The sequence below is a fragment of the Schistocerca piceifrons genome, chromosome 5 (assembly GCF_021461385.2).
Source record: "Schistocerca piceifrons isolate TAMUIC-IGC-003096 chromosome 5, iqSchPice1.1, whole genome shotgun sequence".
Taxonomy (NCBI): Eukaryota; Metazoa; Arthropoda; class Insecta; order Orthoptera; family Acrididae; genus Schistocerca; species Schistocerca piceifrons.
Window position 1 is genome coordinate 78,684,003 of NC_060142.1, and position 23,747 is coordinate 78,707,749.

General features: G+C 38.6%; 2 protein-coding genes across 4 annotated transcripts in view; one reads left to right on the plus strand and one right to left on the minus strand.

The window, feature by feature from the left end:
- Nucleotides 1-6,554: 6,554 nt before the first annotated feature.
- Nucleotides 6,555-20,056, minus strand: LOC124798359 (RNA polymerase II transcriptional coactivator). The gene is made up of 4 exons (XM_047261727.1): nucleotides 19,956-20,056; nucleotides 19,761-19,828; nucleotides 18,742-18,955; nucleotides 6,555-6,835 (listed from the first exon to the last, which is right to left on the minus strand). The coding sequence occupies exons 2-4, from the start codon at nucleotides 19,815-19,817 to the stop codon at nucleotides 6,753-6,755; spliced, it is 354 nt and encodes a 117-aa protein (XP_047117683.1). The 5' UTR covers nucleotides 19,818-19,828; nucleotides 19,956-20,056; the 3' UTR covers nucleotides 6,555-6,752.
- A 213-nt stretch (nucleotides 20,057-20,269) lies between these two features.
- Nucleotides 20,270-23,747, plus strand: part of LOC124798261 (snurportin-1) — an 81,361-nt gene continuing 77,883 nt past the window's right edge. For 2 of the 3 annotated variants that reach the window (XM_047261582.1, XM_047261583.1), the window contains exon 1: nucleotides 20,270-20,457. In XM_047261582.1, coding sequence (XP_047117538.1) covers nucleotides 20,339-20,457 — 119 coding nt within the window. In that variant the 5' untranslated portion in view covers nucleotides 20,270-20,338. Of the gene's footprint in view, nucleotides 20,458-20,554; nucleotides 20,921-23,747 lie in introns of those variants that run through there. The other variant, XM_047261584.1, reaches the window with a different exon arrangement.

Genomic DNA, 23,747 nt, shown 5'->3' on the forward strand with positions numbered 1-23,747 from the left:
ACCGCTTCCTCATAACTTGCTTCTTCCTTACAGTAGCTTCCCGCTCTTGCACAATGTGTGTGTGTGTGTGTGTGTGTGTGTGTGTGTGAGAGAGAGAGAGAGAGAGAGAGAGAGAGAGAGAGAGAGAGATGCTTCTTGCTCACATTTCGTGGAACGATCATTGGTGAAAGGAAACCCTTTATAATGTTCATTCTGTAATCATACATGATCATTTTATTTTCTGAGTATTTGTTGTACAGAGATAGAGAATTGAAAACTAGCATGTCACCGACATGAAAGAATAGTTTTTTCCGGCCAGCGGATAGTCTTTCGTTCGCATAAATAATACAATAACATCTGATCTTGTTTATCAGTCCCAGGCACACACGCATTGGATCTAATAATAGGCAAAGGTTTCATGACTATTTGTGGCATGCATTCATCACTTGCTCCATAACATTTATATGTTCTGTGGAAATGTACAAAACTTCTCATCAATCCTTCCATTTTCCAATCATAACCCCATTAGAATACTGCGCAACTCTCTCTCCTCTCCCTAGCTTTGCCGATACATCATCTTTGGGGGTGTATTTCCTATTTAATTTCAGAGGGCCGGTGGAAAGTGTTTTTAGGTTCAACAGAGTTGTAGCTAAATGAAAACTGTTATAATAATTGGACAAGTAAATGTGATGACCAACATGCAGCTTTTCTGCCATAAAATGCAAAATGATCTTTTCCCACCATATCTCCACTACTTCCCGTGTACACAGCGAACTTATTTATGAAACCGTTTGGATTGTTGAGCATGTACATCTTAGTGCCATATTTATTACGTTTGTTTTTTATGTATTGTCTAAATGACAATCCTTCCCCTCCAAAGAATCATTGATTCATCTATTGATAAATCTCTTCTCAGATAATACACTTGAGACACTCATGTTAAAATAATCAAATATGGGTTGTATCTTATATAAACGATTGTCTGGTTTCAGGTTTTCTGAAATTGGATTTTTTGCAAAATGCAGAGTGTGTAATATGATCAAATACCAGTCTCTGCTTATACTCATCGCTATTCCTCTGTTTTAAAACAGCAGTTCTTTCTTCCAGTAGTCTTGTAATCGCTGATATTTAATGTTACCTATATGTAACAAAACACCCAGGAAAACTAGTAATTCGCCTATACTTAGAGGTTTCCATTTACAGATCCTAGTCCCTCTTTCTTATTTTCGCTCAGCAATGTTGACTGCGTTATCGTTCGTTTCCTCAACTACAAGCTGCAGCAATTCATCTGTTGCCAGTAATCTGAAGAAATCCATAGGAGAACTGCCAGCAGGATGAATTTGCGAAACTTCTTCCTCTGTAAATGGGTGATACTGTATATTATGTGGTTCTTTATGCCACGACTCACCAGGATTATCTCCGTGCGACAGGTCTGGCTCTATTTCGTCGTCTATTTCCACAAAATAGTTATGATCCATACTGTCAGATTCGGAACTGTCACGAAACAGATTCAAAAGCTGTGCTTCCACGCTATCATCATCACTCTGCAATTCTTCTGCAGTCTCTAAATGACAATCTCTGTGATATGCCTCATCCTCACCACACAGAAAATTACTATTGTCTAGTACACTAAGTAACTGTTCCTCTGACAATTTAATACTTTTTCTGCTCCTCTTCACATTGGAAGGTCCAGGTGTCTGATCATTAGCCACCATTACGAACAATATAGGTTCGATAACTGACTACACGAAACAAAAGTTTACACGTTTTGATGCTAGCTTAGACGCTGCAACTAGATTGAGTAATCCGACAGTGACCACGGACGATAATAAGGGTCAGCTGCACTGGCGCGTGGCTTGTTTTGACGCTTATTACCGTCAGCCACAGCAAAAGTGTTAATGTGTGAATGATTGTAAAGAACGGGAGTGAAGCATCAGAAGTGTCTTGACAAATGAAAAATAGTAAGATTGGTCATACACTTCATCCTATAGAGCGGTCTGCGTACTGCACGCTTCTAGATTATCCATAAAGCAGTCTGTGTACTGCAAACATCAAGACTATTTACATTTATGTAAAGTACAGAGATTAGTGCATTTACACTTAGGAATTTTGTAGTAGTTTGAAACTAAGTTACATGTTAGCTCAAGCAGTTAAGAAATGACTTGTTCTTTCCTTGTACTACTGAGTATTAATTTTTACATAATGCTTCATAATTAATTTACATTTTTAATCAAACATAGGATTATCTCGTACCATAAATAAAATGCTTGTCCCTTCAATTTAATGCAAAATGTGTACTGTCACATAGATCTGTCAGAAAAGGTTTTGTTCAACTTTCAGTTTCACAAATCCTTTTGGGGTTGTTGAAACTTAGCAGTCTAATTGAAACCTATATAAACACTTAAATTTTAACCATAAACAGTAATTTCTGACAGAGGTGTAGGGAAATATGTACTCGTGAAAAGTTATGAAGAAAATAATTACGGAATCATAATTACACTAATGTGTAGAAGTCCGTTAATTGGTAGGAACATTTTATATGATATGAATCTTCTGTAATTAGTATATATAACAAGTGTATTGTTAACATTTGATACCTAAGCATTTATACATGCATCTATTAATAGACACACTAGAATTCATTCACATGTTTAATATATGAGTGTCAAGGTAATGACAAATGTGTCACTTGTTTTAGGATGAGAGTTTTAATTGTTAATTACTCAAGAAATGTTTCTAAACAATGCCTAGGTTTGTTAAGAAAATATAAATAGTTACAGCCCTGTTGGCAATGTAAGTCAGTACTTTGTATTTGGATAGAAAGCTAGCTTGTTGATCATGATTTATTTCATTATTGTAGGTATGTTAAAAAGTATTTCAGATTTGTCAAGATGCTTTTAATTAGTCTGAGATTATAATAAATGTTCAGTGGAAACAATATACAGGATTAATTATTTAAAGACAACTACTTTTTTCTTCAGTAGTTGAAATCTAGGACTTCTGCTGCGACAGATTGCCAGCTACAATGAGTAAAAACAACCCATAGAATGTTTTAGACGGTAGTGGGAAAAGCTAATGGGAAACACTGATTTATTGTGAAAATTTCAGGAGAGAGTGGTTCAGCTGTAAAGGAGACAACAAAAAACACACTAGTGCAACCTATTCTTGAGTACTACTTCAGTGTTTGGAATTCCCACCAGGTCAGATTAAAGGAAGACATTGAACCAACTCTGAGGCACGCTGCTAGATTGGTTACAGAAGGTTCAGTCACTATGCAACTACTGTGGAGATGTTTCATACACTCAAATGGGAATCACTAGAGGGAAGATGACATTCCTTTTGTGAAACACTAGTAAGAAAATTTAGAGAACTGGAATTAGAAGCTGAGTGCAGAACAATTCTACTGCGACCAATGTACATTTTGTGTACGGACCTTGAGTAAGCCAAATTGGGGCTCGACCAAGGTGCATAGTGTTTCTTCCCCCACACTATTTGCAAATGGAACAGGAAAGGAAATGACCCGTAGTGGTGCAAGGTACCCTTCACCAGGCACCATGCACAGTGGCTTGCAGAATATGTATGTAAATGTAGATGAAGCATCCCAGTCATGGTGTGATTTATGTAAAATCCTGTGTAAATGATGACAACCATCTTAGACACGAGCTTGCAAACTAATTCCAAACTGTACAGGAAGATACTACTGAAAAATTTAGAAGAAGTAAATGGCGCGTGTGTGTGTGAGAGAGAGATTTTGGGGGGGGGGACACCACAAACAAGTAATGGTAGAGGGTTCTACAGTATGTTAAAATTGAAGACAAAGTGACAGTTTATAAGCATGATGAAACAACAGAATATGAACTGGTATTTGTTTGCTCTGTATATCAAACTATCACAGCAAATCCAAGGAAAAGCTGTGACAATTTATGGGTAACTAGTTGGTCTAGTCCATCGTATTTGGAGATAGTGTCAATTCCTTCAGCATATGTCAATTTTTTAACATTTAAATTTGTGGTTCATGTGCATAAAGTAATGCATTTTAAGGTGTCTGGAGTAAGAACATCGAAAGTAAAACTGAGGGACGGGAAAAACCCACCGTGGTTCAACAACAAAGTTAGGAAACTACTGCGAAAGCAAAGAGAGCTTCACTCCAAGTTTAAACACAGCCAAACAGAAGCTAAACAATGTCAAAGTTAGCATAAGGAGGGCTATGCGTGAAGCGTTCAGTGAATTCGAAAGTAAAATTCTATGTACTGACTTGACAGAAAATCCTAGGAAGTTCTGGTCTTACATTAAATCAGTAAGCGGCTCAAAACAGCATATCCAGACACTCCGGGATGATGGCATTTAAACAGACGACGACACACGTAAAGCTGAAATACTAAACACCTTTTTCCAAAGCTGTTTCACAGAGGAAGACCGCACTGCAGTTCCTTCTCTAAATCCTCGCACAAACAAAAAAATAGCTGACATCGAAATAAGTGTCCAAGGAATAGAAAAGCAACTGGAATCACTCAGAGGAAAGTCCACTGGACCTGACGGGATACCAATTCGATTCTACACAGAGTACGCGAAAGAACTTGCCCCCCTTCTAACAGCCGTGTACCGCAAGTCTCTAGAGGAACGGAGGGTTCCAAATGATTGGAAAAGAGCACAGGTAGTCCCAGTCTTCAAGAAGGGTCGTCGAGCAGATGCGCAAAACTATAGACCTATATCTCTGACGTCGATCTGTTGTAGAATTTTAGAACACGTTTTTTGCTCGAGTATCAGGTCATTTTTGGAAATCCAGAATCTACTATGTAGGAATCAACATGGATTCCGGAAACAGCGATCGTGTGAGACCCCGTTCGCTTTATTTGTTCATGAGATCCAGAAAATATTAGATACAGAGTCCCAGGTAGATGCTATTTTCCTTGACTTCCGGAAGGCGTTCGATACAGTTCCGCACTGTCGCCTGATAAAGTAAGAGCCTACGGAATATCAGACCAGCTGTGTGGCTGGATTGAAGAATTATTTGCAAACAGAACACAGCGTGTTGTTATCAATGGAGAGACGCCTACAGACAAAGTAACCTCTGGCGTGCCACAGGGGAGTGTTATGGGACCATTGCTTTTCACAATATATATAAATGAACTAGCAGATAGTGTCGGCAGTTCCATGCGGCTTTTCGCAGATGATGCTGTAGTATACAGAGAAGTTGCAGCATTAGAAAAATGTAGCGAAATGCAGGAAGATCTGCAGCAGACAGGCACTTTGTGCAGGGAGTGGCAACCGACCCTTAACATAGACAAATGTAATGTATTGCAAGAACATAGAAAGAAGGATCCTTTATCGTACGATTATATGATAGCGGAAAAAACACTGGTAGCAGTTACTTCTGTAAAATATCTGGGAGTGAGTGCGAAATGATTTGAAGTGGAATGATCATATAAAATTGTTGGTAAGGCGGGTACCAGGTTGAGATTCATTGGGGCAGGGGAGTCCTTAGAAAATGTAGTCCATCAAAAGAGGAGGTGGCTTACAAAACACTCGTTCAACCTAAACTTGAGTATTGCTCATCAGTGTGGGATCCATACCAGATCAGGTTCACAGAGCAGATAGAGAAGATAGAGAAGATCCAAAGAAGAGCGGCAAGTTTCGTCACAGGGTTATTTGGTAACCGTGATAGCGTTACGGAGATGTTTAATAAACTCAAGTGGCAGACTCTGCAAGAGAGGCACTCTGCATCGCGGTGTAGCTTGCTCGCCAGGTTTCGAGAGGGTGCGTTTCTGGATGAGGTATCGAATATATTGCTTCCCCCTACTTATACCTCCCGAGGAGATCACGAATGTAAAATTAGAGATTCAAGCGCGCACAGAGGCTTTCAGACAGTCATCCTTCCCGCGAACCATACGCGACTGGAACAGAAAAGGGAGGTAATGACAGTGGCACGTAAAGTGCCCTCCGCCACACACCGTTGGGTGGCTTGTGGAGTATAAATGTAGATGTAGATAGTTCGTGGGCCAGTGTTTATCTAGAGGGTAAGGCTAACACGAGGGAAGCAAGATAGCCAAACATTGACAAAAATCATGATTACTTCTATGCGACAATACTAATTAAAGAATAGACCTTTGTCTACAATCCATACTGTCGCACTGTGCATTGCATTGTATTGTATTGTATTATGAAACAATGGAATACTGTAAGATGAAAAAATATTAAATGTCACATATACTTTCTTAGATTTCCTGCATTGTAGTAATCATAAAGCAGCCTTCCATGAACAATGGTTTACCTGAGAGTCAAAAACAGTTCAAAGTAGCCCTCTTTGAAATGGCAGAGTCAACTGTTGCTTTGTAATCCTGTGTTCCTGCTTGTATCAGCCTCTTGTTACCTCAGTTTCTTTTCCATCTTTGCATTAAACCTTTCCTCCGTTTTCCACAAGACTTTTGAAGAAGGAATTCAAAGAAAATTTCAAGATACAAATTCAACAGTTTCTTAACGAGTGCACCTGCTGCTCCAGAGTCAACAGTTGCTGAACTGCATTCTTACATCCTGGCATATTAGGTATAGGAGTGATGACACATTACAAACAGCTGTTAAGGTACTTACATTTATTTCACATAAATCCGTTCACATTAAAAGAGAAACACACAAGTTCAATACAGCCCACACACATTATATAACAAACTGTTTTTTTAAAAAAGATTACATTATTATCCAGACCACACATCAATCACAATGGTCAACAATTAATAGATGTATCATAGCAAAATCATTGTGTGCAGTGGCAAGAACTAGCACATCTGCTTCAGGGCTTCATCTATGTCATCGGATAAGGACAGCAATTTCCGCCAAGCACTTGCTGTCAGGCTAATTCCTGTAGAGAAAAGCAACACTTTGGTAATTTTGTATTTAATAGTCAACAAATTAACAATTAACAGGAAGGAGAGAGAAGAGTGATCATTTTCATTAAAGCATAACACTAAAAGTTTATTAAGAAAACTAAATCCATACTGACAACTTCATTCCTGAATAATTAAGTGATAGGTGCCCCATTACAGTAAACAAAATTAACATTTCCTAACGCACATCACATGCTTGCTCACAAATGGACTCAAACCATAACTGCTTCTCAAAAAGTATGCTGGATACTATTGTCCATCTCAACAAAAAAAACAGCCCATTTCAATACAGTATAAAAAACTAACAGTAGCAAGTAAAAAAAATGATGATCACAGTTCTAATTTACGTTTGGAAGAACTTAGATCTGTAAATTAATCACAAGAAACAGCCACTAATGAAACACAAATTCAGCCTTTATGAAGTATAACCATTCTTACCTATTCAAAAGTACATGAAACCCTATAGCAAAAACATAAGAACACTTAAACAATTCTCAGGAGGAGGAAAGCTCAAAGCAATTACAGAATTTGATAACAATACAAATATCTCAATGCAACACTAGATTTCTTCTTATAAACATTCAGCCTTCTATTAGCGAATACAGTCAAGAACAAAAAGTGGAAGTTTACTCTCTTTGGAGTGTTTGCCAACGGTCTCATAAAATGGGTAGTAATAATATTACCTTTACCCACATTCAATTTTCAATATCAATTACATACAACTTCAGATGTGAAAATACGTTGGAAGGGAAGTTAAACGACGTCCTACATGAGTATCATGACAAGTGCATTAAAGAAGAAAAAGAATTATAAGCTACACAAGTCATGTTGCAGACAGGCACAATTAAAAGACACGTAAATCTTTCAGCCACAGCCTCCATCAGTAAAGAAAGACACCATTCTCACACACAAGCAAGCACACCTCACACACACGACTGCCAACTCCAGCATCTCGGGCCAGAATGCAACTATCACATGCGATCAGGAGGGGGTGGGGAAGGGGAAGTGATAGTGTACAAGTGGGGAGAGGGATGAACAGTCTGGTAGCGTGTGCACGGACTAGTTTACCAACAGGCGCAGCATCAGTAGGTTGTGGGGCAGGGCGGAGGGAAAAAAAGGAAAGGAGTGGGGAAAGACGAAAAGACAGGTGGATGCATTGGCACAGGGCTGCAAATGAACAGGGCGAGAGATTAGAATGGCTAGGAAATGCTAAATCAGAGGGAACAGAAACTGTTGAGTGAAGGGTGTGGGGACAGTATGTTACCTTAGGTTGAGGCCAGAGTAATCATGGGAGTAGAGAATGTACTCAAAGGATAACTCCCATCTGTGCATTTTTGAAAAGCTGGTGGTGGAGGGGACGATCCAGATGGCTCAGGTAGTAAAGCAGCAACTGAAATTAAGTGTGTTATGTTCGGCTGCATGTTGTGCCACAGGGTGGTCTACTTTCCTCTTGGCCACAGCTTGGCAGTGGCCATTCTTCCTGGTGGACAGCTGGCCGGTAGTCAGCAATGTAAAAAGCTGTGCAACAATTGCAGCAGAGCTAGTAAATGATATGGGTGCTCTCTCAGACAGTCTGGCCCCTGATTGAGTAGGATAAACCTGTAACAGGACTGGAATAGAAGTGCTGGGAAGGTGGATTGGGAATGTTTTCCACCTGGGTCTTCCCCAGGGATATGATCCTTGTGGCAAGGGGTTGGGATTGGTAGAGGCACAGGGATGGACTAGGCTAAGATGATTATGAGGTTGGGCTGGCAACAGAACAACTTTAGGAGGGGTGGGAAGTATATCGGCTAGCATGTCCCTCATTTCAGGGGCATGATGATAGGTAATCAAAGAACTCATGAAGGATGGGTTTCAGTTGTTCCAGGCTGGAGTGGTACTGGGTGATGAAGGGGACACTCCTCTGTGGATGGTTCTTGGGGGGGTGGTGTGATGATTGGGGGTGTGAGGAGGAAATGGCACGTTAGATCGGTTTACGAACTAGATCCGTGATACAGTGCCTGCCTGAATGCCCATTCTCATCTCCCATACTTTATTTGCAGTCCTCTGCCAGCATATCCACCCATCTTCTCTCTTCCCCCCACTCCTTTTTTTCTCCACCTCTGCCCCACAACTCCTGACACTCCACCTGCACACTCAACCAGACAGTGTTCATCTCTCCTCATCTGTATACTACCATCCCTCTCCCTTCCCCATCCTCTTCCAACTGTTGCTTGCACCCCCCACGATACCTGCATTCCAGCCCGAGATGCTGGAGTTGGCATTCTCTCTCTCTCTCTCTCTCTCTCTCTCTCTCTCTCTCTCTCTCTCTCTCTGTGTGTGTGTGTGTGTGTGTGTGTGTGTGTGTGTGTGTGTGTGTGTGTGTGTGTGTGTGAGAGTGAGAGAGAGAGAGAGAGAGAGAGTGAGAGAGTGAGAGAGTGAGAGAGTGAGAGAGTGAGAGAGAGAGTGAGAGTGAGAGAGAGAGTGAGAGTGAGAGAGAGAGTGAGAGTGAGAGTGAGAGTGAGAGAGAGAGTGAGAGTGAGAGTGAGAGTGAGAGAGACACGAAGGCTGTGCCCAAAAGCTTTATGTAAGTGTTAATTGTGCCTATCTGCAACTTACCACGTCTTCCCTACAATAAGTAGCAATCTGTGTTTTCCTACATTGCTGATATTCCTACCTGGAGTTTCCATTGTTTGAATTAAAAGCTAGGTATATTTTTGCACAAAGAAAGATTACAGAGAGAAAAATTCTTAAAGTGTACAACTTCCGTACAAGAAAATTAAAAAATATTAGTGTGCAGCACTGGGTTTAATAGGAAACAATTCTTGTTGAATTTTATTCTAAGTCTTATTTCATTCTCAACTGCAGCTAGCCACTGAGTTTGTTAGCTGCCTAGCTGCATTGCTTTCTGTCAGCAGTTCACAAGCAAGACACCTGTTGCGAAAACCACTAGTTCTGATCAGTTCAAACCACCACAGTAGGTATGCCAAACAATCATGAGCACCAGATAGGCCGTGTGGGGCAACTTCGTCTCAACATCTGGTAAGACAAGGTTCCTCCACTTATCCGTTCACCTTTATTGGCTCACAGCACGCCTTCCACTACTACTCTGATCTCTATGTCTATACTTTGATAAAAATACAATAAATCTTGAGCCATGGTAACAAATAGAGTTCTATGTCATTCTACCTCTTGCCCTTCCTCCATAAAGAAGACTGCTCGACCAGCCATGGACAAGTGACGTCAATCATGAGTTGCACTCTTTAGTTACAGGTCAACACCAAACTTGGATGGAGCAGTAGCAGTTTAACTTTACTGCCCGTGGGGCGTTATTTTAGCATGCGAGTTGCATGTTCTTGATTTCGGCACCCCAAGCATCCATAGCAGGTGCGGTCAGACTCCATGCAGTCTCTGTAGTACATTTCCTCTGTACAGATTCCACAGTTGCCATTAGCGACCTCTCATCTGTACCACTGTTACCACATACTAGTTGAGGTTTCACATGCCGATGTTGTGGTGCTGCCACCGTGACAATCTTCCACAACACCGGCCACAATGCCACATCACCATATATAGCTGCCATCCCTTTCACCTTCAATGCAATACAGTCTTGGACGCTGCGGACACCAATCCCTGTACCTAAACTGGCATGAAAAACAGAAAGACAGGCCTGTAATTTGTGTTTCCCGAAACCGCATATCCTGGTGTTATACCAACACTCCTAAAAAACAACATAGGGTAGTAATGTTCTTAAGCCCGCATCAGAATTCCAGGTAGCCAAAACTATGTATCATGTTTTATTGATATTCACGTACAGTATGTGTCATTTTATTCTGTGTCCTGAAATTCATCGAATGAATTAGCAACTTAATTTTCATGGTCAGTCCCATTATGGGCAATTCCTTCAATGGGTTTCTTGACAGTTAATCTGTATTTCCCATGCAAAAGCATTGGATATACATTTGATACAAAGTTGCATTATCTGTTATTAAACTGCCTGTACTTAGCTGCCAATGGTCCCTCTCTTTGACAAGGTTAAGAACCATTTCTCAAGATCTTGCCTTTCCAGTCCCTTAAGTTTAAAACCATGTTGAATGTTTTGCTGACATCACAAACACACTGGTATTTCAATATACACTATCATTTAAGTGAATTTAAACCTGTAATGAAATCCATTGTCTTAATTATAAGTTTAGTATGTGGTAAGTACTAAAGGTGTTTTAATATGTTTACTGAGGTCATATAAAATGATAATTATAGGAAATTTATTACACTTTAATTGTGAAGGATTATGAGAGCAATATATTTTTCAGCAGTATCAATGCATTATGTTTCATAAAAATGAAGAGGGAGAATTCACTGAAAAGTGTTGTTATAATGTTGTCACCACACAAAACAGTAACGTTGCCACAAAATTTATGAGGAAATCTGAGTTGTGCTAGATGTCATATGAACACAGCTGTTACGAAACACTGTCTACCTTCCTGCTGGTCACCAGTCTAAGCACTGTGGCAATTATGGTCCACTGGTCTATCAAGAAAAACCAGCTGGTTACAGTGCAAATAGGGAGTTTTTGAATCGCAGCACGAAACATGCAAGGAAACATCACACCACCGAGAGACACACACACGCAGCTTACTTACGCAACCTTAACAGCCCAGCTGACTTCATGACAGCTGGAGCCCGTAGTTCATTCACAGTATTTCCAGTAACCACTATGCCTGTTGCATTAATATTTTCGCATTAATTCACCCTGTATCTGCCATCATATTTTTTTGTATGTTAAGTAGACCAGGCATATGAGTATTCTAACTTCATCCTTTGTTATTGTATTTTCTACAATAATATTTTCATTTTATATTTTCACACCTTTTTTGGCTTTGCAGAGTAACCTTTTACTTCTTTGACTTTAAACTTAGCCATGTGCTAAGACTTGCGCAAGAGATCTGCTGATCACTGAACTGTATGTTGTACAAGGAATTTCAGATTCCATTTATTAAATGAGCCTGTTGAGTGCAAGTGTACCTATAGGGTCACTTGGCCAATTTTGCTGCACACTTCCTTAGTTATTCACGTACCTTGCACTTTAATGGAATATTGGAAGTCCATCACATGAGTAACCCAGCTTTACTCTGACATAAGGCATGTATTTGGCGACACATGCTGTCAGAGACGTGTTTATTTATGTACCGCCAGCATGTGAAGGAGGAAATATGCATTAAATTACGAATACATACTTTGAACCAAATTTAGCCACATTTTAGTAATAGTCTTGATATCAAGTTCATTTAGTCACATTGGGTAGTGTTTTTTTTTTATCAGGAAGTCCTTAATGGAGAAACATGTTAGAGTATATTTAACATCGAGTGAAGTTCCTAAATATCACTTGCCTACTGGTACAACAGCCATTACACATGTCCACACGTACGATGTCACCTCACCACACAGTTTAAAGCATACAGCTGCAGTGGAACCCGAGTGGTAACACTGTGTGAACCCTGCCAACTGCTTGTACTGGATCACTGAACACTGTTTGCAAGTCTGGCCACAGCTGCATTACTGCTATAACAATCTTTCTCAACATCCACAAACATCCCAATCATGTCTACACTGATTAAAATCTTAACTCTAGAGCTGTCACATTCACACATTACACTGAAAATCCTTAATATTACTCTTCTACAACAATTTTACCTTATCTGCCACTTATCCAAAAATTGCTGTTACCTTACATTGCTACAAGTTATTACTTCTAATACTTCAAGAACAAACCACTAGATACGATTTACTGCTTTGACATTCACACTTCATGATCTTTGAGAGTTTTCAATTCTTTTACCATTCAAGACATTAAATGTTATATCAATATTTATTTAATTTACACTGACAAATGCTGCAGCAACTAGCTACAACATGGAAGGATCTGAGAATACAGAAGTGAAAAATATTTTACTGCCTTTTTATACGTTATGAAAAGACAGTGTTTAATTTACAAATATTACATCTACGAGAACGGTTCCTGCCTCCCTAGGTTACCAGAGCCAGTGAGATCCTGATATGCCACTGCCACGTAGATTATTACGTATGTTGTGTACAATACGACTACACTTTGCACTACTTAGTTATAAGTTATTCTCTCCCTGATTACTAAACATTCATGTCCTACAGTGTATGTTTGGTTAACAGAATCTTCCGTCAGTTCTTGGTAGAACATCATCATAATAAATGAAAGGCACCAGTTTGCTATTGTTCTACAATATATTGTAGAACAAAAGCAAATTGGCACTTTTCATTTATTGTATGTTTGGCCTTACAGGGCATGTTTACGAAATTTTGCTACTGACGTTGAATACCAAAATACCTCCCTGGCTTTTAGCTTGATTTTTTTTGTCTAGGGTAATCTTTTATAGATACTACTGAAATTAAGGGCTTGTCACCTTCATATCTGCTGGCAACTTTGTTAGGTGTGTTGCCCTTTTGTTACTTTTATTAAGTGACTTACTATGAGGACTTTGTACTTTGGAATTGGCACTTTAATTTCTTTGTTTTTGATGTATTTTGATTTTGTATTGGTAATACTCCTGCACATACTGTCATATCCCTTTCCCCTTTGCAAGGAACAATCTACATCCATTCCCTTGTTGTGAGTGAAATCTCTGCTACATTTGGAAGTTACTGTATCACCTTTTTCTGGTATGTATGCATGACTGATTCTGACACTATGCCCTACAAATTGTCCCAATTCCACTTCCTTAGAAACCTCCATGATTATCTAACACCAACACTACTAATTACGAAACAATTGCTGTCATCTTTAATATTTTGGGCATGCTACTGCAAGCTTCAATTTCAATAGCTAACTCACACACAACTTGCACATACCTCCACAGTATATTTTACCACAACCTTTCGCGCGAACCTCTGGATAAATGGCCAATGTGCTGGATTACCTTGTGGGTTGGGCTAATGTTCACAGCCCTTGAACTGATAACTTTTATGCCCGTCCTGCACCTGCTATACCTTTTTCATATTGCGTACGAAATTTTTCTAGATACCACATCCATACACACATCTTGCCTTTCAACAAAACATTTTGCTGCATTAAACTCTAAGTTTCAGACCAGTAATTGCAATTTCAACTGCAGTGAACACCATAACTCCAGTCCTAATCACAAGTTATGCAGAAACTTGACAGTTCTTGTAGTGAGCACAATTTGATTTCTAATTCTCTCCACCCAATCACTATGTGCACTCTGCCACCTTCAGTAGTTAGATACAATGCATTTGGGATTCACACTGACATTCTTCAGCAAGCTCATGATTTAATTATCAGTAAAGATAGACCTTTATTCATCTCTAGCATTGTATGCACTAAGCAGCACTTGTGCACTGATGTAATTTTTGCACCCACGTATCTAATCAATTGCTTGCCGTCATTTCAATGGAAGTTACTATGCCACCTTGCCCGTGTGTAATAATCAAGATATAGGAACCAGTAGTTTAAGCCACATAGTAACGGCATTATTTAAACAGTATCCCAGTCACAGTTTGCACCTTCATTTGTTCAGACTGGAATCTTGTGTCCCAAACATACCTAGTCACTCTAACGAGCAAAGAAATAATCTTCACCAGTTAATGTTGTGGATTTACCACCACGGACACTAACCTGTCAGTTCGCTCACATTTCACTTTAATCACCAATTTGATGCCTTTTGTAAATTGTATCACTTGTGAGCAAACACACTGTAGCACATGCTACCAACTGGCATTATCACAATACAATACCCACTGAGTCACATCCACTGTCACTACCATGCCTCTAACCCCATCAATGTAATTGCTCTATAGGTTGGGTACAAGAAAAAAAATATTGTGAAAGATGATGAGAAACAGACAGTATGTTAACCTCAGCCTGCAGGCCATTATCATCCTTGAAATGATTGAAGGTACAAGGTTTCCCATGTCAGCATGGCCTTGCGTCAGTATAAGTTGTGAAAAGTCACAGAATCACTGTCTGAGCATCCATTAGTTAAAGTTATGTAATTTCACCCTCACAACTGTCATGTGTGCCAAAATAATTACATGCAAATTTTTATGGAAAACCTCACCTAATTACAAGGTTAAACACTTACTATTGTTTCCAGACACTCGTTACTTCTGTTATTTGGGGCCTTGAATGAATCTTGGTTGGAATAGTTAAAGAGTAGAAATTAGGATAAACCCTACAACACACATACAGCCTGCTGTATGTGGACAGCTGCCTGGGTCTTCCCTCATGTTCCTTGTGGGGGAGACTTCAGCTCTTACTGTCAGATTTGTTAATAAATGCTTCACAAAATCTCCAAAATGTTTTGAAGAGAAAAGTGGGTGAAAGTTTTTCCACATATCTTAAAACCTGAACAAATACAATGGCACCTCAACACCTGCCATGACCACTGAAATGCAAAATGCAGACAATCAAAAATAATAATCACAGGTAACAAGACCTATCAATATGAACATAACACGAAGTGCAAAATAGGGCTGTGATGGTTCCCCAAGGCCATACAAAATGCAAACATGATGTACAAGTTGAATGTCACAAAGAAGGATTTTTCTGAAATTTTCACACAATTGTATGAACATTCTGTGTATGGTATTCAAGTGGGGGAGATTGTTGAATACCTGAAGCATTAAAACCAACATCATAAATTCTGTTTTCTTAATCCAGTCTTTAAGCTTTTTAGACTGAAAGGGTACACTGCCAAGTAAAACTCTACAAACCTGCAGTTTTTCACTGTTGATCTCTATTTCCCATATCAAAGTTTCCACATTAGAAGGCTAGCTTATGGCCATCAGTCAAATTGGTATTACATACTGTACAGATACAATCTCCACAACTTGCAACACACCCATTATTTCACATTAGTTGCGGTCCTTTTAATGGTTATCAATTGGTTTTATATGTGCGCAGCTTGATTTTCAAAAACATGCGCTCATCAGAAATTCGGTTTTGGAAGTAAGATAAGAACCATTAAAAGGAGGAGGTGAGCTGATATGACCAAATATTGATGCCACATTTTCTTCCGTTTATGTTTGACAAGGGAAACTCCCACTGTACATTTTATTCTGAGGATATGCTTTTTCATAAGCTACTGACCTTCCTTTTCCTCAGTTTCTTACTTAATAAACCAGTGTTTCAGAATACTCTCACCATTGCATCTGCAGAATACTTTAGTGAGGTGACACTGTGTAAACTTTGCTGTGCGTTTTAAAAAAGGGCAACAAGATAAATGAATTTGTCACTCATGTAGCTTTTCTAAAAGTTACAAGATAACAAGCCACACTAAAGTTAGTCATTGGTTTTGTTGCACTTTCACCAGAATTCTTTTTAGATACTACCCAAAGCAGAAGTAATAGATCTCTCTGATCACCATGCAAGTGTGAGCATGAAGGTTTTCTACTTAATATTTACAAAAAAACTTTAGCGCAGACTTCAGTTTAGAACGGCACTTCTCCTCTGGCACTCTCCATTTCCCCTACAGCACCAGCCCATAACCCCCACCACTACTTCTCTCCCCATATGTGTCTTGCCCATTGCACATCTACCAGCCACCTTATTCTGCGTGGACTACACTATACCTTCATTCTCACTGATGAAATCTAAATTGTCTGCTAGAACCGAAAATAATAATTTTGGCAATATGAAATTACTCTGCATGACTGCTTTGAATGTTTTTTTTTCCACAAATCAAAAGGCATACAAATTCTTCCAATAAAAATACTAAATTTTTAAGACAATTTGACTGGTTGGAGAAAAACCAAGTGGCAGTAGGAGAACACACACATATGGAAGAAAATTCCAGGTGGCACATGTGGTAAAGTGGGCACGACAGATTGACTTATGTAGAGCAAGCTCTGCAACAAGATACTGTGTTACCAGTATCCACACACTGCCCATTTCCACCCAGTTATTAGTTATAATGAATGGGCATAAGCAGAGGGCATATGGTATACTGGCAGCACCCAATATCCTGTTACAGATAATGCTCTGCAACACAACAGTCGTGGCCTCAGTGCCTGTTTTAACGAAAGTGCAATGTGGATTCTTCCCCCAGATACCAGTTTCTCAGAACTCCAGAAGTGGTAACTCATTACAACATGTCTTTGTTCTCGTCACCCGTCTGGCCTTAATTATGTTCAGTCCCTTTTCCTCTTACCTTTACCACATACAGTGCATTTAGCTTTCCACACTTATTAACTCTAGAGCAACATTTTGCCAGTAATCACTATTTTGCATTTTGCACTACCTTCTACACTTAAGCTCTCAGGTTTTCAAATCTCCCTTGAGTCTTTCCAATTACACTGCACTTATTCTCGACAGTGAGAGGTCAGTGAAACAGCACATGTAAACACGTCAACAGCAGTTCAGGAAAACCCAGGTACCATACTTAAACACATTCGCAGCACTGTGGTTAAAGGTTTTTATGACAAGTTTTGTTATTGTGATGGTATTTTAGATAATGGAAGCTACAAAGTTCATTAGGTAATGGCACACAGAAGTACATGCATGCTGTACAACGAATTCCTGTGAAACACTGCTCTTCACTGGATTCCTGTAAAAAAATTTACTGCTCTTCATTGGTACATACTTCAACAAGGCTTTTAAATCATTGAGCAGTGTGAAGAAATGATACTAGGTGACCAACAAAAAGTTATATTTTTCACCTAGGCTTATAAAGTACACACAGTGCAAACTGCCTACTACAAGCTAAATTTAAACTTACTGTTATCAACTACCTATATTACATGATTATATTTGAGATGAATTAGCATGGAAAGTGCTACGAGGCTAACATCTTAGACTTCATTAAATACCCGATATGGTTACAAGCTGCAAAGGATGTAGCCAACAAACATATGACTCAACACTGATAAAATAACCAGAAAACAAAGTTAGAGGATACTACAGTACCCCATAAAATCTAATGGCGATTCTGACAATTTCAAGTTCTAATGCAATCAATACCAACACTGACTGCAGAAAACATACTAAACTTTCTCATCTATGGTGTTTTTGAACAAAGTCCTGTAGGACTACGGAAGCGTCCGATCCCGCCCGTCTGCTTTTACCCATGACGTCACAAATATGGCGGAAACAAAAACAAACACACACACTTTCCACAAGAAGCCTAATGACACTAATGGGACAAGTGCAGGAAATGGGGTGTTTTGGGTGGGGGGCAAACTAAATATAAACAAATTTAGACGCCTTGCGTAGCTACAACGTGTAAGTGAAGACAGCCATGCATGAATACCCACCCACCTCCCCAGGGGTCGTAACCCCTGCAACCCATAGAAGATAAAGATGCTTCAGTAGCTGATTAGTGTTTTTGTCTTTTTTAAAAAAAAGATCTCACGGGATAGAACGAACAAATCAGAAAGATAAATATAATAAACTAAAACAGAAATTGGAGGAAACATAATTAAAATAAGTAATAAGTGTTATTAAATTTTAAAAATCTCACAAGATAGAACGAACAGATCAGAAAAGTAAATAAAATAAGATAAAACAGAACTGGAGACAGCCACACTCAAACCAAACTCCGCGCCATCATGACGTCACACACGACAACACCCTTACGTCACGGGTCAAAGCCAACGCGTGGGATCGGATGCTTCTGTCGACCCAGTCCTGCAGCCCCATACAACTGTATGAATTATTGTAAGTATTGACAGAGTAAGGCTAACTAGATTTTTTATTCACACCCTATCATTGAGTAAATATTTTAAATGTAATGATCTTAAAGACGTGTTGCATTTTACCCAAATTCCACTAAGCACAAACAGGACCTGTGAGTGTCCTAATGCTTTAAGAACATATAGCGACAGAAACTAAGATAAATAGGTTTCCATGACTAACCTTTCTTTCCTGGTTTTAGTTCACCATCATTTTCATAGTACTCTCTGATATCCACATAAACTTGGCCCCTAAATTCACGCACAGTGACAAACCTCTTCTTTTCCAACAGCCACTTGTGCTCATCATCACCACTGCCCCCACCACCTCCCCCACCACTTTTCCCTTTTGGTGCTGAACTGGCACCCTTACTCTTTTTAGATGGTGGTGGATTCACCTAAAAACAATGAAAAAAATGTTACATGTGTGCAATATGATAAATGCATAGTAAAGCAACACAGCTGTTTGGTACTTTAGCTGTTGCTAAAGTTAAGATATGTAAATCTCCTCCACCCTTTTGTACCATTTAATCATTGCTGCCTCAAGTAGCCTGCAATGGCTCTCTACCCTGCCCCACACACACAAAAATTTCTTAAGGTTCCAGATTAATATTTTTTCCTGTGGATACAGGAAATTTATACTCTTCCTACTAAAAGTAATTCAAATAAATAAAAGATAAAAAACATGTTGCAATCCTAATTCTTTAAGCATATTACTACAGTACACTACTAGCAAGATATAAGTGGGGAATAAACTTAAAGCAACAAATTACAGAGTAACGAAAACGTGAGTGCCGTGTGGTAATACAGAGTGGTGACGACATGACTTCGCTTTCTTTATTTGAATGCTCACTATGACGAAAATAGTAAACCTTGCTCGACACAGAGCTACACTGAACGTTATCATATAGAAACAGCGTCATGTGGGACAAAAATCTGTTATTTACCTCGTATTTTATATCACATTACTTTATCATTTAACGAAATTTATTAAAATCTTTAATGTAATCAATATCGGCACAACAGTGTCGGTCTTACGCTCTTTATTTAACTCACCTCCCCAGATCTCAACGGTCTGATGTACTACATCTAGTTCAAGGAATGGTGCACAGAGAATTGTAGGCAAAAAAAAGGTCTAGGCTAAAACATTTATGAATTCTAAATCATTATCTTTCTCCCAATAGATCATAAAATTTTACTCACATCGTCTGGGCCAGAATCTGACGATGATGAATCTTCATCCTTCGTCTTCTTGGGCATGTTTGCTTTAGCTGGAGGTTAATATGACATTAATGACAAAATTATACATACATATAACATAGCATAGCATAAAATATGTTAAAAATCTGAAACGTGGTTTTAATGGCTGTACAATTCACCTCTGACAATCCTACTTACATCAATATCAACTCACTCTCACTTGAAAGTTGAAACTATATTCTACTCTCTACTCGCAATCGGCGGCAATCCACGAAAACTTGATGGCCGTTTTACAGTGTAGCCAACAGTTACCGAAGTAAGGATCGAAAATATTATTAGGTTTTACACAACAGTCTCTGAACTTGTTACATGTTATTTCGCAAATAAAAGGCAAAAGTACCAAACAAGCATTATTTACGTGAGAAAGGACGTGAAAATAAACAAAATAAAGTTTTCCATATAGCTGCAAAATTGTCATCATGGAAAAAATAAAACGCTATCGCCAAGTGAGTTCGGCTGCTGGAGATTCTGTGTTCAGTTTTCAGTGTTTGTCTTTGTTGGTATGGGAGAAAGCGGTCAGTATGAACAAGGTGTCGCAATCACCCAAAGTCGCGTCAGAATTCGCAGATTATTATAAGGCTCGCTCAAAAGTTAAAGATCAAGAAGAAAGACGACAGCTGTTATTACATGAACAGAAAAGGTACTTTCATGGTTTCTTTAACCACAAAACATTACTTGTCTGGACGTGAAGAAGTGGTTCCAACACAGCCAGTTTACATCAACTGTTTACGTGCAATGACTAGTATAGTATTAGAGCTTAGTCTAGTGAATCCAGTGGGGGTGCGTAGACTTCTTTCAGTAAGACTGTGAACTGCACACTCACAATACCGTACAAGAAACGAAAATAATTTACAGGCCTACACTTTGCATTCTTGTTTAGGGTTCAGAGTGGAGTAACGTATTCTGGTGCTAAGGTATTCCAAAGGCTGCCATCTAATATAAAGAAAGAAATTGAGAATCGCAATAAGTTCAGTGGAAAATTAGAAACTTACGAATAAGCCACTTTTTTAACAGATTAACTACGTAGTTTCAGGGATTTAAATATTCTGTTAGCAGCGTACAAGGAATGTTCTGTAAACAGAACTCAGTTTTTACTGGTGAAGGTAAAGTATTATTGAAAAATACCAATATCATCCAAGTAACTATTTACCTACCAATAAGATATGAACAGCAGCTACTTAATATGGTGAAGGAAGCATACTACATTTTTTCAAAGCAGTAGCTTTCCTTCTCATTTACTAGACTAAATTTAGATGGTGTAACCCCAAGTACTGTTAAGCAATATAGTAATAGATTATTGTGAATACACGTTTAGGTTAAGTTTCCAAGATTTTCTTGTTATTTTTATTTTTTTTATTAGTGTACACCTTGATTAGTTCTGCAACTATGAAAAATCATTTATGGGAAACCCAACTCAAATTTTTCTCTCATAACATCCTTAAAACCATGGATCAAGGCAATCGGGTAGATGCAGCATTTCTTGACTTCCGAAAAGCATTTGACTTGCCCAACCACAGCAACATTTACTATCAAAACTACTATCATGTGAGGCATCAGATGAAATTTGACTGTGCTGACGTTTCTTAGACAGGAAAGCTGCAGCATGTTATTGTGAATAGAAAACCATTGATTGATGTAGAAGTTGCTACAGGGAGCAGTCTTGTCCTTTGCTGCTCAAGTTGTACATTAATAGCAACCTCAGACCTTTCCTTCCACATGTGAATCATCTTTTATGAAGCACTATCTGAAAAATGTTCAGTCAGAAATTTATAAGATTTCAAAGTGGTCAAAGACTGGCAATGTGTAATTGTGTGCTGGGTCGTTCCATGTTAAAGAGACTTTGTGACAAAACAATTAAAATGACAATATTTCAAATATAATCTTAAAAATGCCAAGTGAAAAGTACATTTGTTCATTGCAAAATAATCATGACTATGAAAAAATTAAATTTCTACCTTCACTAAGTGTTTAAAGTGCACTACTCTATGGCACCACAGAGAGGTATGTTTTATGCTATTTCCAGATGAGCATTAGTTGTTATCTGTGACTGATTGTTCTATTGTTGCAAAGAATATTGAAGTCAACATTGTTATAGCTCACAATAATTCGTTTTGTTGAGCTAAGCTAATTGCATTTCTTTATTTTGTTAGTTTTATAATATATGTGCAGCTTGTAACACCCGTAACAAAAAAGATACAAAAGTTTAATTTGTTCTGTACAATACCTTTCTGTAAAAGTGAGGTTATGCACATGTTTCACAATATATACCATTACATGGCATTTTGAAGTCTTATTTAACACTCTTAGAGCTGTTACGGGTGTTACTAATCATTGTTTCGGGTGTTACTTAACACATGCGTAACACCTGTAACTTGAATTGGAAGGTTTAATGCCACCTTCATCTTTAGTAGGCCTAGGCCCTACATTTAAATTATAACCAAAGGGTATTATTATGAATGGAAAAAGTTTTTTAACTATGTTTATTACATATGAAAACAGTTTTAAGCTTGAAAACAAAAATTTTTATTCCTCTGCACACACTTGTTTAAGCACTGCACCTACATTATAAAAGTTAATTGGGGCATTAACCAGAATCAACTGATGTTCTCCTAAAAAGTTAATTAAGCCCAAAATTCTTTAGATTACATATAGTTTGTTTTCCATTCTAACTTTCCCAAGGTCAACAATATTGCTAACCTCAATTTTAAATTTTATATAGGCCCAGTAAACTGCTTATTGAGGCAAATTCTAGTCATTCATAAGAGCCTACAATTTCATAAGCATACTTGAGTCTTTGAGCAAAGCTGTTCCAAGCAATCACAAGGAATTATTGAACGAATTAAGTTGTAATTCACAGAACGAAGACTGTTTTTGGGTCATGCCAGGAATGTCAAATCAAATTGAGCAAATTTATCCCAGAAGGCTTTGACGTAACTAAAAAGATTGTCTGGCAGCAATGGGAAAATGATGCGAAACATCGTCCTTGTCTTAGTGAACATTCAGGGAGCTGTGATGATGCCTGGTTGACAAATTGCTGCAGTTTGAAAAACATTGCTACGTGAAGATAAAGCAGAGTGATTTCATCAAAGGAAAGAAAAAACAGCCTTGACACTGAAGAATGTGTTCTTCAAATGGACTTTGCAGAGAATTATGCTCTAATTTCACAATATGAGGTACAGAGTGCACTTTCTGCATTTAGTTTGCAAACCGTGAAGTCGGGTCCTATGTAGTCATCAGTAATGACCTTTCACACACACAATATTTTGTGTGGAATTCTCTTAAAACTGTTATAACGGACATTAAAAAAGCGTTTCCTAAAGTTGAGTTTTTATATTTTCTAACAACTGTGCTGGGCAGTTCAAAAATAAATATACTTTGTCCAATCTATGTTATTTTGAGAGAGACTTCGGATTGACCGTTGGGTGGAATTTTGTTGCCAGTTCACATGGTAAAGGAGCCATGGATGGCATTGGAGGTGCACTGAAGAGGAGTGTGTGGACAGCTGTTAGATCTAGGAAAGTTATTATTAACAACGCAATTGACTTTTATGACTACACTCTGAGCTATTCTAAAATTAAGGTACTATGGGTTGATAAGATAACAGTGGAGCATAACATTCCTGTTGTTGTTGTGGTCTTCAGTCCTGAGACTGGTTTGATGCAGCTCTCCATGCTACTCTATCCTGTGCAAGCTTCTTCATCTCCCAGTACTTACTGCAACCCACATCCTTCTGAATCTGCTTAGTGTATTCATCTCTTGGTCTCCCTCTATGATTTTTACCCTCCACGCTGCCCTCCAAACGTTCCTATTTTGGATGAAAGGTGGAAAAATTTACAAGCAATTCCTCAAATCCAGGGTTGCCATCACTTTCGGCCTTGTAACACAACTGATTTGCTGGTTTCAAAAACAGCAGAGTCATTAATGACAAGG

Excerpts from the sequence above, each read along its gene's own strand:
- LOC124798359 (XM_047261727.1), bottom strand. The coding sequence starts at position 19,817 with ATGCCCAAGAAGACGAAGGATGAAGATTCATCATCGTCAGATTCTGGC. Across the intron at positions 18,956-19,760 it reads CAGATTCTGGCCCAGACGAT|GTGAATCCACCACCATCTAA; the intron begins GTGAGTAAAATT and ends CATTGTTTTTAG. Across the intron at positions 6,836-18,741 it reads ACTAAAACCAGGAAAGAAAG|GAATTAGCCTGACAGCAAGT; the intron begins GTTAGTCATGGA and ends TTTTCTCTACAG.